General features: G+C 36.9%; 1 protein-coding gene across 1 annotated transcript in view; it reads left to right on the top strand.

Moving 5' to 3' along the window:
- CDH2 (cadherin 2) overlaps positions 1-13,222 on the top strand; it is a 160,410-nt gene extending 147,188 nt beyond the window's left edge. Inside the window, exons 14-16 of the mRNA XM_070747687.1 lie at positions 10-149; positions 9,770-9,934; positions 11,779-13,222. Coding sequence (XP_070603788.1) covers positions 10-149; positions 9,770-9,934; positions 11,779-11,985 — 512 coding nt within the window. The 3' untranslated portion in view covers positions 11,986-13,222. The remainder of the gene's footprint in view (positions 1-9; positions 150-9,769; positions 9,935-11,778) is intronic.
- Positions 13,223-13,893: the final 671 nt, after the last annotated feature.

Here is a 13,893-nt window from a genome sequence, read left to right as displayed (position 1 = left end):
GCACTTTAGTTCTAGTTCTAATGTTTGTGGTTTGGATGAAACGCCGTGATAAAGAACGTCAGGCCAAGCAGTTACTCATAGATCCAGAAGATGATGTAAGAGACAACATTCTCAAATATGATGAAGAAGGTGGTGGAGAAGAAGATCAGGTAAGATTATGTGTTAAACCTTGCCTTTCGTAAACAACTTAAAACCCACCTCTGCCGCCAGGCATGGGGGAATTGAGATCCTCTTTCCCCCTACGCCTTTACAATTCTATGCATGGTATGTATGTATGTATGTATGTTTGGTTTTTATATTAATTGATTTTTAATCATCAATACCAAATTACTATTGTACACTGTTTTATTGTTGCTGTTAGCCGCCCCGAGTCTCTGTAGAGGGGCGGCATACAAATCCAATAAATAAATAAATAAATAAATAAATAAATAAATAAATAAATAAATAAATAAATAAATAAACGTCAGCAGTAGTTAAAGATTTGTCTGCTTTTTGCACAATTGCAAATCAAATGAATTTTGAAACATTTGATGATTTTCAATTTTGGCCTTAATTTTATTAGTTCCAATATCTGCTCTTGAAATAGTATTATTTGTTACGCAATCACCCAAATCTTTAGATTGGATTTAACATCTTTATCCACCTATTAAGTACTTCCCAAGGACCTTGGATAAACAGATGTCTATTTTTGATAGTATTAGAAGTATCATTGCACGTTCCAGGTAAAGTTATAATTGACTGAGGGTGATGCCAGTGGTGTTCAAATGGGACTGGGAGTTGTTTGGGATTGAACCCAAGGCATCTATTGCTATTGGTTCTGTCATTGCTTTATTTTGGCACAGTCATTCTATTTCTGTTTGCAGGTCTTTTATTTTGTTAATATTCTCCAGGTTTTTTTCTTTTATTCTTGTGCTTTCTGGTATGTCATGTTCACTTTTTTGTATTTTTTATGGACAGTTAAGTCTGGAATGTTATGTAGCAAGTGTCAGTTTGAAATCTAAAGACCCAAAGGACTTTTGTTTCTTCATTTTCTATACTATATTTTATGGTCCAACAAGTTCTTGCTTGCAGGCAAATGGTATTCCTTGCAGATCTTCTAATGCACCATTGTTGTTAATTTGTCAAGCTGTTGTTCGTAGTCAGTCTGTGCAATATTATTAAAGCAGCTAATCAGGTAGTCCACTGTTTCTTCTTTATAGAGGCAACACTTGCTATCTGTTGCTGTCTTCTCAATTCTGGCTTTGTACTCATTGTTCTTAAGGCTTGGTCTTGTGCAGTTAGAATTAGCCCCTCTGTCTCTTTCTTTAACTTCAACTAGCCAATGGCATATCTTGCCTGCTATTTTTTTTTAATGTGCTGTCCATGTAATGCTTTGCCTTTCCATGTGTCTTTTCTCTTCTTCATTTTGATCTTTCCTGTTGGCCAGTTTGGTTCTACAATACTCAGTAAGCATTCCTAGCGTACTAGCAGTTCATCTTCTGCACTGTCTATCATCTATTCATCCAATGTCCTTTTTCCCCCAAAAACATTTGATGTACTTGCAACATTTCATGCCCACCTATTTTCCTTGGTAAGTAGAGCCTGTCAACATCCTTGCAAAGATGAAGGACATGACTCATTTAATTATTTTCTGGTCTTTCTATCCAGGGTTTTTAGTGCTACAGTCCACTATGGTGTATCTAATTGCTGGAATAGATGGTATTTCCTCTCTCGATGTATTCATTTCTAACTTTCTTCTTTACTTCGCTCTGCTTGATGTAGTCAGCCTGAAAGTGCCAGGTAGAGTTTGTCCACACAATGAGGTCTTTGGTGCTCTCTTAGCTTTGTTGTTTTCTTGCAGATGTTTTATTACCGAACTAGGTAACATCAGTCCAAGCATTGAAATTCAGACAGCACCAAAAATCCCAAAATTCAACCCTGAGCTACAGATTTTTATCTTCTGCTCATCCCTATCCAGAGTCATGATGTTATTTCCATATGTCATCTTCATTTCTCTTGTTTTTCAGTATGGTCTCCTGTTGATTATAAGGATGGTACATTGGTTCAGTCCAAACTCCATTGCAATAACTTGCTTGTGAATAGAGGGAGTGTTGAGAAGCAATTCTATTTCAATTGTCCTTTTCCAATAGTAAAGAGTGGGATAGTCTGGTCGATGTTTTTGATATTTGATAACCTTGCCTTGACTTGTTCAGTATTACTGACAGTGGAATCAGTGCAATGACAGAGTAGTGATGATGGTGAATGTCCTTGAAAAAAATTCTCTGTTGATATTAACCTCCTCCAGTCTCCTCCAACAACTCTTGTTTTTCATTCTTCCATTGATTTTTGCGCAAACCTTTGATGTTTCTACTGACTTCTAATATTTCCACGCACTTGATTATCCAATCATGTGGCAGGGGGTCAAATGCCTTCTTATAATCAATACAAACTACACACAGTTTGGTTAGGTTCCTTCCTTCCTACAGTTTTCCAAAAACATCTTAATTAAGAACTGATTTTTTTTAATAGTCCGTTGCAGTCAACTAACAAGATGTTTGGACTGGATTTGGCAATGTTACCCACCCAGCAAGTCCTTCCCAAAAATCTGATATTATTATTGTTGCTGTTGTTGTATAATCAGGATTGCTTTTCAAACATTCCTGTAAATTGCCACAACTGCTTGTGTTTGAAAGCTGTCACTATGTGCTTCAAAAGAGACTGATTCTTTTCTCTGGAGGGGAAAAAAATACAGGGCTTCTGATTACTTTGAATAGCTTTTCCCAACCTTCTTGTCAACATAATTTGATACTTTTACAGGCAGACATAGTAATCAAATAAAAAAGTTGGCTGCGAAACACCTGGGAGTACTAAACAGGAATAATTTTATTCTTTGCTAGTATAATCAAAGACAAAGGTGTATGTTTGTAAGGATGATGCAGATCAGAGGTGGTATTCAGCCGGTTTGGACTGGTCAGGCGAACCAGTAGTATTGACTTGCAGGTGGGCCTACCCACTTGCCCAGTGATATGCCATCCTATTTAGCCACATTTTCAAGCCACGCACATGCATTCAAGCTGTGTGTGTGAACAAAGTGCATGCTCAAAGACCGCACGAATGCGCAGAAGGCGCATACATGACTGAAGCAAGCATGTTCATGCTGTGAGAACCGGTAGGAACTTATGAGAATCCCACCTTTAATGCAGAGGCATCAAAACAAATGGGATGCCAGTCATTCATAGTGTGACTGCATTCAAATGAGGTGTTTTGCCTTAAAATTGATGCTTATGGCAATACTTTGCATAATACTCTCATTTTATTTGTAAAATTAGTTGGGATGTCTAATATTTTGTGGTTTGTTTCTATTTAGGAACATAGCATTAGAATCTGAAACAAGACTTTTTTGATACATGTATTGGGCTTTCTAGGAAGTATGTAGGCAGATAAACATTGTCCGTGCTCCAATCTTACAATTTTACCAAGGATCTCTGGGGGATGGGGCAACAGGTAGTAAAGGGCAAACCTTGCAAGATTAAGGCTTGTGGACTTCAGCTCCCATTCCTGAGGTAGCATGACTGGTGGAGGAATTCTGGGAGTTGAAGTCCACTATTCTTAAAGCTGTCAAGTTTGAAGACCCCTGAGTTAGGGGTTAGGAGTACAACGATCTTCAAACCTGGCAAATTTAAGACTTATGGACTTCAACTCCCATTTCTGAGCTACCATGACTGGTGGAGGAATTCTGGGAGTTGAAGTCCAAAAGTCTTGAAGCTGTTTGAAGTTTGTAAAAAGTGTACATGGTTTTAAAAAGTATACATGGTTGTAAAACATATTCTGCTACACTGGTATTTTATTAAACAATACAGTAATACCTCGTCTTACGAACCTAATTGGTTTCCGGGGGAGGTTCGTAAGGCGAAAAGTTATTAAGACGAAACATTGTTTCCCATAGGAAACAATGTAAAATGAATTAATGCGTGCAAGGAAAAAAAGCCGGGCGCTTCTCAGCGTTCTCCCAATGCTGAACCCGGAAGTTCAGCAAAGGTTCAGATTCGGGTGGCCGCCAAGAAGCCCCGTCACCCAGCTATCACCTTTTGAAACAGCCGGGGGGGCTTCTTGGCGTCCTCCTGAACCCAAACTTTTGCCAAACTTCCGGGTTCACCGTTCAGGAGGCCGCTGAGAAGCCCCGCCGCCCGGCTGTTAGCTTTTCAAAAGAGCCGCAGAGCTGTCTGGCCGGTCAGGAGGCTGGAAAGGAGGTGGGGAATCCCAATAGGGAATTCCATGGGCGGAGCTTTGACGTCACAAAGACGTCCTTCCTGGAGTCCATGTTTTGGCCGGCCAGGAAGGACGTCTTTGTGACGTCAAAGCTCCACCCATGGAATTCCCTATTGGGATTCCCCACCTCCTTTCCAGCCTCCTGACCGGCCTGACAGCTCCGCGGCTCTTTTGAAAAGCTAACAGCCGGGCGGCGGGGCTTCTCAGCAGCCTCCTGAACCCGAACACCGACCCGGAACTTTTGCTGAACTTCCGGATTCGGCGTTCGGGAGAAAGGCGAGAAGCCCCCCGTCTGTTCCAAAAGGTGACAGCCGGGCGGCGGGGCTTCGCGGCGGCGGCGGGTTCGTAAAACGGAAAAAGTTTGGGAAAAGAGGCAAAAAAATTTTGAACTCCGGGTTTGTATCGGATTTTTCGTATGGCGAGGGGTTCGTATCACGAGGTACCACTGTATTTGGTTCAGAATACTTTTTTCCTTCTTTTCCTCCTCTAAAATCAAGGTGTGTCTTATAAATAATACGGTAACTCTAAGGACTTGGTAGCGTGATATTGTGCTGCTTGACCTTGTTTCTCTAGGATCAATCCCAGTTAACAATGATTGGGGAGGAGAAATCCCACCCTCAGCCCCTAGGGGTCAGAGGTCACCTCTCAACTTGATGAACTAATCCAGTACCATGATATCTAGTTGTACATATCTGTTCCAGAATAATTTAATAATGCTGTGTATGTATTAAACCATTTGGTTTTAAATATGATAGGGTTTTTATATGCTTCTTTTTAATATTAGATTTGTTTCGCTATAATATTGTTTTTTATTATTGTTGTGAACCGCCCCGAGTCTTCGGAGAGGGGCGGCATACAAATCTTATAAATTAATTACTATTGTTGTTGTTGTTGTCTGCAGGCTGTGAAGATATGAATGGGGAAAATAGATTTTAGATGAACTTTGGCAATACTAAGTGGCTTTTGGGAATTGACTCCCTTTGGTTCTGCAACTGTGCCTTCTTTGGTGCTAAATGAGTTTATGCTGCCCAAACATATCCCTCGGGCAATCTGGTCATCCTCCTGGATTAACAATTCCTGCTCAAGGAGCAAATGGCAATCATGATTAGGAAGGCCTTCACACAATTTTATATTGTGTACCAATAGCACCCATCCATAGATCCTCCTATTTTTGGTATTGTAATGTGATCTACATGGGCTTCTCTTGATCGCCCAGAATCTTCAACTGATGCAAAACATAACATTTAGAAAAATTCACTTACACAAGTAAATCTGTGTCATTAAGATTTGAATCATAAATTACTTTCTGGTAGTCTGTTATACATGTATCTATATGTTATTTGTATATTGCTTCTACTACAGTGCTAATTAGAAATCATCATATTTTTGGAGTATAAGACACACTTTCCCCTCCCCCAAAGTGGGTGAAAATTTTGATGGTCTTATAGACAGAATATGGCCATTTTGGCCTCATGAACCCCAACCCCGCAACCTGTTTTGGGCACAAATGGGATGCGTGAAGGGTTGGGGGGGCAGGGCAAAAATGTGGGGGGATTATGTAGCCCCAAAAACTAGCCTGATGTTTTGAAAAAATTGGATACGTAAACGGTTTGGGACGCCTGCAGAGTTCTCCTGGGGGTTGGGGAGGGCAAATATGGGATGTATGGGGGGTTTAGGAGGCCTGCAGAGTCCTTGTGGGAGCTGGGACACATGGGGATTCAAGTGTCCAAAATTAGGACACACAGAGGGTTTGGAATGCCTGCAGAGTGTTCTCGGGGACTGGAAAGGGCAAAAACAGGAGGCCAAAAACAGGATGTGCAGAGATTGTGGGGGACCTGGAGACCAGGGAGGGCAAAAAACGGATATGCTGAGGGCAAAAACTATTTTTTTTCTTGTTTTCCTCTTTGAAATCTAGGTGTGTCTTATACTCCAGTGCATCCTAGTCTGAAAAATATGGTACATTTACTCTCTTAAAATAATAATCTTAAGATTCTAGATGGTAGAGCTGTGAAGTGATCTGAATCAGAGAGAAAGATATGGTTCAGAATTTAAATCAGCTTGCAAGTACCAGTTTTTCTTCTCTTCATACAACTGTCCCCCAGTGTAATCAGGGAAGAAGACATTTTGGTTTAAAATATCCCGGCATGTGCTATGCATTTATCCAGGCACACTCCAAATGTTTGCCCTTCAGATATTTACATCGCTGTAATAGATGATCAGTTGACTCTTCACTAATCACTTCCCTTTGAATAATTCTCAAATTCAACATGAGGGATAGATTAACCTGGGCATGTGTCTAGCAGTAGAAGACTAAAGTATATCAGAAAACACAATAACAGCAACTGAATGGAGATTAATTATTTTGGTCTTTCACAAGAGGCTTCAGCATCATATATCACGATGCAAAACATTTATAAAGAAGGTGCTCTTGCAATCTGAAGTGAGAAACAAGAATATGTAAAACATCAAAAAGATATTTACAAAAATATATTGATAAAATTGAAAGACGGGTTATAAAAATGGTGGAAGGTCTTAAGCATAAAACTTATCAGGAAAGACTTAATGAACTCAATCTGTATAGTCTGGAGGACAGAAGGGAAAGGGGGGACATGATCGAAACATTTAAATATGTTAAATGGTTAAATAAGGTTCAGGAGGGAAGTGTTTTTAATGTGAAAGTGAGTCTAAGGAGAAGGGTGGCATAAAAATTGAATAAATAAATAAATAATAAACAAGAACAAGGGGGCACAATCTGAGGTTAGTTGGGGGAAAGATCAGAAGCAACGTGAGAAAATATTACTTTACTGAAAGAGTAGTAGATGCTTGTAACAAACTTTCAGCAGATGTGGCCAGTAAAGCCACAGTAACTGAATCTAAACATGCCTGTGATAAACACAGGGGTGAGCTGCTGCCCAGACAGTGGGGAACGCAGTGGGGTAGCGAAAATGGGACTCCACCTCAGAGTATCCAAATTGCACTGAAAGATGTTGAAAGAAAATGCAGGGCATCCTGCATAAGCCCTGCCCACAGTGTGGTAGTAAAATTTTTGGTAGCCCTTCACTAAATAAACGTATATTTGCCAGTGTCGCCTCGAGAAGGGCGGCATAGAAATCTAATTAATAAATAAATATATATCCATCCTAAGATAAAATACAGGAAATAGTATAAAGGCAGAGTAGGTGAACCGTGAGGTTTTGTCCTGCCGTCAATCTTCTATGTTTCTATCAGATTTTTAAATCTGCTATTCAGTAGTGATGCTTATCAGGTTTTAATTTTATGTAAAAAATGCAAACAAACCCTTCATTACCATTCTATCACTTCACTTTCATCATTGATTAATATCAAAGATGTTACTGCTGTGATAATAAACACTGTAAATCAACTAAAAAGAAAACATTCTACTCTAGGCTTTTTCACCTCAGATTTTATGAGTTCTCTGTCACATAAGAAATCTGAAAACATGCATCATTCCTAAAAGTTCTGTCTTACCAAACAGGTCATTTTCTAAAGTCGAGATGCTATGAATATTACCGTAGTTACATCCAAGGAATTTCTGCATAGATTCGTGTATCCTCTAGTTAGTAAGGAGGCTAGAATTACTATCAGAATTCTGCCAGAATTTTAGAATTCTGATATTTTAGAAGTGTTTTATTGATTGTACTTCCACCCAAGACAGCTTTTATCAATAAATTTTGCTTAGGGGGGAACCAAGGCCGCAGGCATGTTACATGGTAACAAGAACACAGAGCAATCCTTTAAAAAGCGTTGCTTAAAAAGGGAGTGAAAGTATTGATTGGCATTATGATGATTGGATCAAAATCAAATAATCCTGATGCATAATAGATTTCTAAGACAGATATTGTTGAACTTGCTAGTAATACATTTCCTGACTAGGAATCCAAGTTTATTAATGAATAGAATAGAATAGAATTTTATTGGCCAAGTGTGATTGGACACACAAGGAATTTGTCTTGGTGCATTTTCTCTCAGCATAAATAAAATAAAATATACATTTGTCAAGAATCATGTGGTACGACACTTAATGATTGTCATAGGGGTCAAATAAGCAATGAAGAAGCGATATTAATAAAAATCTTGGGATATACGCAACAAGTTACAGTCATACAGTCAACATGGGAGGAGATGGGTGATAGGAATGAGGAGAAAAACTAGTAGAATAGAAGTGCAGATTTAGTAGAAAGTCTGACAGTGTTGAGGGAATTATTTGTTTAGTAGGCGTTCGGTACTGATTAAACCAGTGAGGATATGTTCAATCAAGAGTTTTACCTTAAAACTTGATTATTTTGTTTTGGTTTTTGTAGAAGGTCATTTTGTTTGACAAATGTTCTGGTAAAATGGTTCTCATTTCATACTCTCAGTTTGATACAGTTTTCTACAGAGTTGCATCATTTTTTTTCAAAAGTTGATTTCTTCTACCTTATTTGTATGTTTATTTTTTATATCACCCTTCTCCGCAGACTCAGGACAGCTCACAACAGAAATACCAGACAAATAAGTTATATTAACATTTTTCATGGGATATAACCATAATATACTGCTCAAAAAATAAAGGGAACACTCAAACAACACATCATAGATCTGAATGAATAAAATATTCTCATTGAATACTTTGTTCTGTACAAAGTTGAATGTGCACAACACCGTGTGAAATTAATTGTCAATCAGTGTTGCTTCCTAAGTGGACAGTTTGATTTACTTGCAGTTATATTGTTTTGCTTAAGTGTTCCCTTTATTTTTTGAGCAGTGTTCTTTCTAAATGGAGGATTCAGCTTTTAGAAGACAAATTAGAAAATAAGTTGTTGTTCCATGAAGTCTTACACATCCTTGAGTCTGAAATGACCTCTATGTTGAAGAATTACTTAATGTGTGCTTCAGCTCTTCACGCACAAAACATTCTACCCACCCCAAGGGTACAGCAGACCTAGTAACTAAAGCTGTGCAAAGCATTAGAAAGCAAAAAGCATGTTAATGCAAGTAAAACACTGATAAGGTATCTTCTTAAAGCTCGAGTTAGAACAGCCAAGAAAATTTGGTTCTCCCCACCCTCCTCTGTAGTTTTCCTTATACTTGCTAGTTGACATAACCATGATTTAAATACTTGTTTAAAGTACTATAGGTTTTATTATATATTTATCAAACTTGTTTCCCACCCCGTAACTTAAGGCAACACTGTGTGGAGGGTGGGGTGTGGCAGCTGAAGTTGTTTGGAATGCTGGCATTACAAAAATGGGAATTAACCTATGAATCTAAAATAAGACATTTTTAAAAATGTGGTCTCAAATTGTTCTCAAATGTTATCAAAATGATCTGCAAATAAAATACATATTTTAAATTTTTGTAGTTTTAATTTCTTCATATTAATAGAAATTAACAAACACATAACCCAAAGATCTTTGAAGTCCTCAATCTTCTTTAAGAATATAAAAGGATCTTGAGACTGATCCAGACCAGGTTCTTGGATGAAAAAGCAGTATATAAATATGTTATGTATCATTTACAGGACTATGATTTAAGTCAGCTCCAGCAACCTGACACTTTAGAACCAGATGCCATCAAACCTGTTGGAATAAGGCGACTTGATGAAAGACCTATTCATGCAGAACCTCAATATCCAGTTAGATCAGCAGCTCCTCATCCTGGGGACATTGGAGACTTCATTAATGAGGTAAATTGAAAGCTGAAGTAGGAGGGGAAACATATGCCTTTAGGACCTACTAGGCCCAATCTGTACTGATTATGAACAGTGTTAAATCTAAAGAATAATATTTTTTTAAGGAATTGTTGATAGTTGTAGATATAAATATGGTTTTTAGGTTCAAAAGCATTTAATCTATTTAAAAGAAAAACATGAATCATTTCTGCATTGATATTAGTCATACTAAGAAAATACTGTATCTGTACCTAAAGATTGAACTATGAAGCCCTTGATGCTCTCAGAGCTTAGTTATTTCCTTGCAGACATTTCATTACCAAACTAGATAACATTATTAGTGATGAAATTACCAGGTTACCACATCTCAAAGAAAATAGTGAAGCTTAGAGAACACCAAGGACCCCACAGAATAAGCATATCTGAAATAGAGGGAATAAAGGAGACAAATGATACATGTTTGACATCGTAAAGATATGCTGCAAGTTGTGGAGTAAAATAAGACTTCGTAATGCAAGAATGTACTTGAATCATCATAAGTTCCTGTCGTTTTAATAAAACATGGTTTTAGGAATGCACTTCATTTTAGTACAGTTCAATACCTGCTAAATTTTCAATAGGTGGGGTTTGGGATCAATAATCTCTATTTGTCAATCAACAAATGGGAAATTGTTTCAAGAAATTATGTCATACTAGTTTTTTTTAACAATCTGGAGAGTGCTGTGTTTTCAAAATTAACTTACCTTTTTAGACACCATCGTTGAAATATTAATCTGTTCTTTTTTCAGTGTTCTAGTGTTTTAATTTTTATATCACATTTTATATCACATATATATCAGTTGTTTAGAACTTGAAATACACAAATTTCCCATAATGCAGATTTTGAGTCTTTAGCCACAATTTTGTAAAACTAGTTTACAGAACTTTTTTTCCCCAGAACATTGAATTTATCCTATAAACTCAAATAGCATAGGAAATTATACATCATCCAAGGCCGGCAGTGGATACTGAAATAAGAGGCCTTAGTTTTTCTGCAGTTTGACAAAAGCTAAAAAAATATTTCCAGTGTAGTTGGTTTTAATATACAGTACTAGCACTTTTCTGTTTTAAAAACCTGCACTTTATTTGCAAAGGTTTTAGATTATTACTGTGGATCCCAAGCAAGCCTTATCAATTACTATAAAGCACAGAATTTAACAAATTGAACTTAAGGTTTTCTTTGTAGTATATCTTTGGAAAATTTCAGAGATTTTTGCTGATTTCTTTGTAGGTTTTTTTTTTAAATGTCTTCAATTTTGTTTCAAAATTGAATATTTTTTTTTAAGTATGAAAGGAATTGACATGTATGTTTATGTGAACAGATGAAGCCTATTTCTTATTTGCATCTAATTTGTAAATGTAGTTCTTCCTGGTTCTTGTTTAGTTTTCAATTTAAAAATTCAAGAGACATACAACAAAATTGCCACTTAACTCACAATGAATATTTTCATGCCAGCTATTAATCATTTACAATGTGTTAAATAGCTAAAACTGTTGAACTAGATTGAAATAACGTTTTATCTGGTGGACATTCATATTCACATAGCATTCTTTGACAGTATTTATTTATTCCTGTTGCGTAGACATAAAGTGTTCCAATCTCTTTAATGATTAGAAATTATATAGAGTGAGAGGCAGGAAGGATAAGCAAGTAATTACAGCTCTCCTTACACTTCAGTTATTCCTGGACCTGCTGCTAATACAGGCATTTTCTCATGGAGTAATCACTCAAGTTTGGATCTGCATAATTCATGTGAGAAATGATTGGGGCAGTGTTCTTGATTTCTTTCTTATAGCTTTCTCCTCCTAATTGTTTACAGGGACTTAAAGCTGCAGACAACGACCCTACAGCTCCTCCATATGACTCTCTTCTAGTCTTTGACTATGAGGGAAGTGGTTCCACCGCTGGATCTTTGAGCTCCCTCAACTCTTCAAGTAGTGGTGGCGAGCAAGACTATGATTATCTAAATGACTGGGGTCCACGTTTCAAGAAACTTGCTGATATGTACGGGGGAGGTGATGACTGAATGCCATAGTGGCCAGCGTTGCATTTGGACAAGTACAAACCTTTTCACTGGTATTCCCAACAAGCGTACAGAAGCTAGGCTTTAACTTTGTAGTCTACTAGCACAAGTGCTTGCTGAAGGCTTTGGCATAGGCTGCAAACCTATTTGGGCTCACTGGGAATATCAGTCATCCAATGCTGTTTGGAATAAAAAAAGGAAAACAAACAACTGAGCTCAGTTACACTTGAATTTTACAGTACAGAAGCACTGGGATTTTATGTGCCTTTTTGTACCTTTTTCAGATTGGAATTAATTTTATGTTTAAGGCTTTAAATGGTACTGATTTATGGAAAAAATGAAGAAAAATCACATTGGGGATGGGGAGAAAGTGCAGTCACCAATATGCTTCAACATGCTTTTGTTACATTGCATTGCTTTTATTAAAACAACAAAATTGAAAAAAACCTCATGGAAACATTTTGTTATTGGGGACATGTGGGGGAAGAAGGCCATGAAAAAATGTACAATACTTCTAGTTTTAGATGCTAGGGTTTTTCACTAAAATTCTAAATCTTATGCAGCTGGTTGCAAATAAAGGGAGTTTTCATATCACCAGTTTGTAGCAAAACTGATTTTCTTTTGTTATGATAGAATGTTTGACACATTTTGGTCTTAATCCATATACACATTTTTTAAAGCATTTTCCAGTACTTTTTTTCCCACTTCACTGTAAAAACGATATGTGTACATAATGTTTTATTAGCATAGTCTTTGGGAAGTGCTGAAACTTCCAAACACGTGTATGTATTATTTGGACTATGGATTCAGGTTTTTGCATGTTTATATCTTTTGTTATGGGTAAAGTATTTACAAACAGATTGCAAACAAGTGACATTGATTCAATTGTTGAGCTGTAGTTAGAGTACTCAAGGTTTGAGTTTTTTAAATTAATTTTTGTTCGTTTTATTTGTTTGGGGTGGGAAAAAGGTTCTTAGCACAAATGTTTTACATAATTTGTACCAAAAACAAATCAACAAAAACTGTGTGAAAGCGAGAGAAAGAAAGAGGAGAGAAAGTGAGAGAGACAGAGAAAGACTGAAAAGTCAAGGGGTAGCCTTATCCTTACGGCTCGAGTAACTACACAGTATGTTAAACAATCGGAAAGATGTTTGACAACAGCTTTGCCTCTGTATTATGTACCAGAATATAAATGATACACCCCTGACCCCAATGTTCTGAATAAAATGCTAATTTTGGATCTTGTGACTGAATTGTATTTTTTTTCTGTTTGAATAATATGTGTTAAAATTATAACTGTAACAACAACAATCAGGAATAGAAACTGCTAATAAAAATAGTTAATGCTTCATTTATACTTGTCCCAAAAATCTAACAAATTTTAAATTATTATAGGAATGACAATTTGTTATAAAAGGATTCCATATTCAGAATGGAACATTCTATCTAACACTCAATGTTAAACCTTAACATACAGTTTCCTGAAGTATATAGATATTTCTCCAGTTGAGGGAGGACATGGAAACAGAGTATAGAGAACTAAAGTTGCATAATGATCAGCATGTTGAATCAGGATCTGGTTCAACTATATCCCGAACCAAGGAAAGTTGCCTAATAACTTTGGACCATTCAAATAATAAATCCAAATAATAAATAAAATAAAATCAATTGAGCTTTCAATCTATATCATCCAATAAAAACATCTGCTTGTTAGGGGGGGAATTAAGAAATTTAAATTGAGCGGGAATAAATTGGATTAAATCTCTAATAGATGCACATGTTATACAACATGGGGGTAGTAGATTTTAGTTAAATTTATATGAAGACTACTGCATCAGACACAAAACCAATAAAGCAATGCATGATGGATGTGCAAAAGTGCATGTTGTATTATGGAAAACAACATCTGGA

Source organism: Erythrolamprus reginae, chromosome 3 (genome assembly GCF_031021105.1).
Source record: "Erythrolamprus reginae isolate rEryReg1 chromosome 3, rEryReg1.hap1, whole genome shotgun sequence".
Taxonomy (NCBI): Eukaryota; Metazoa; Chordata; class Lepidosauria; order Squamata; family Dipsadidae; genus Erythrolamprus; species Erythrolamprus reginae.
Note: the sequence above shows the minus strand (reverse complement) of the source record. Positions and strands in the feature narration are given on the sequence as shown.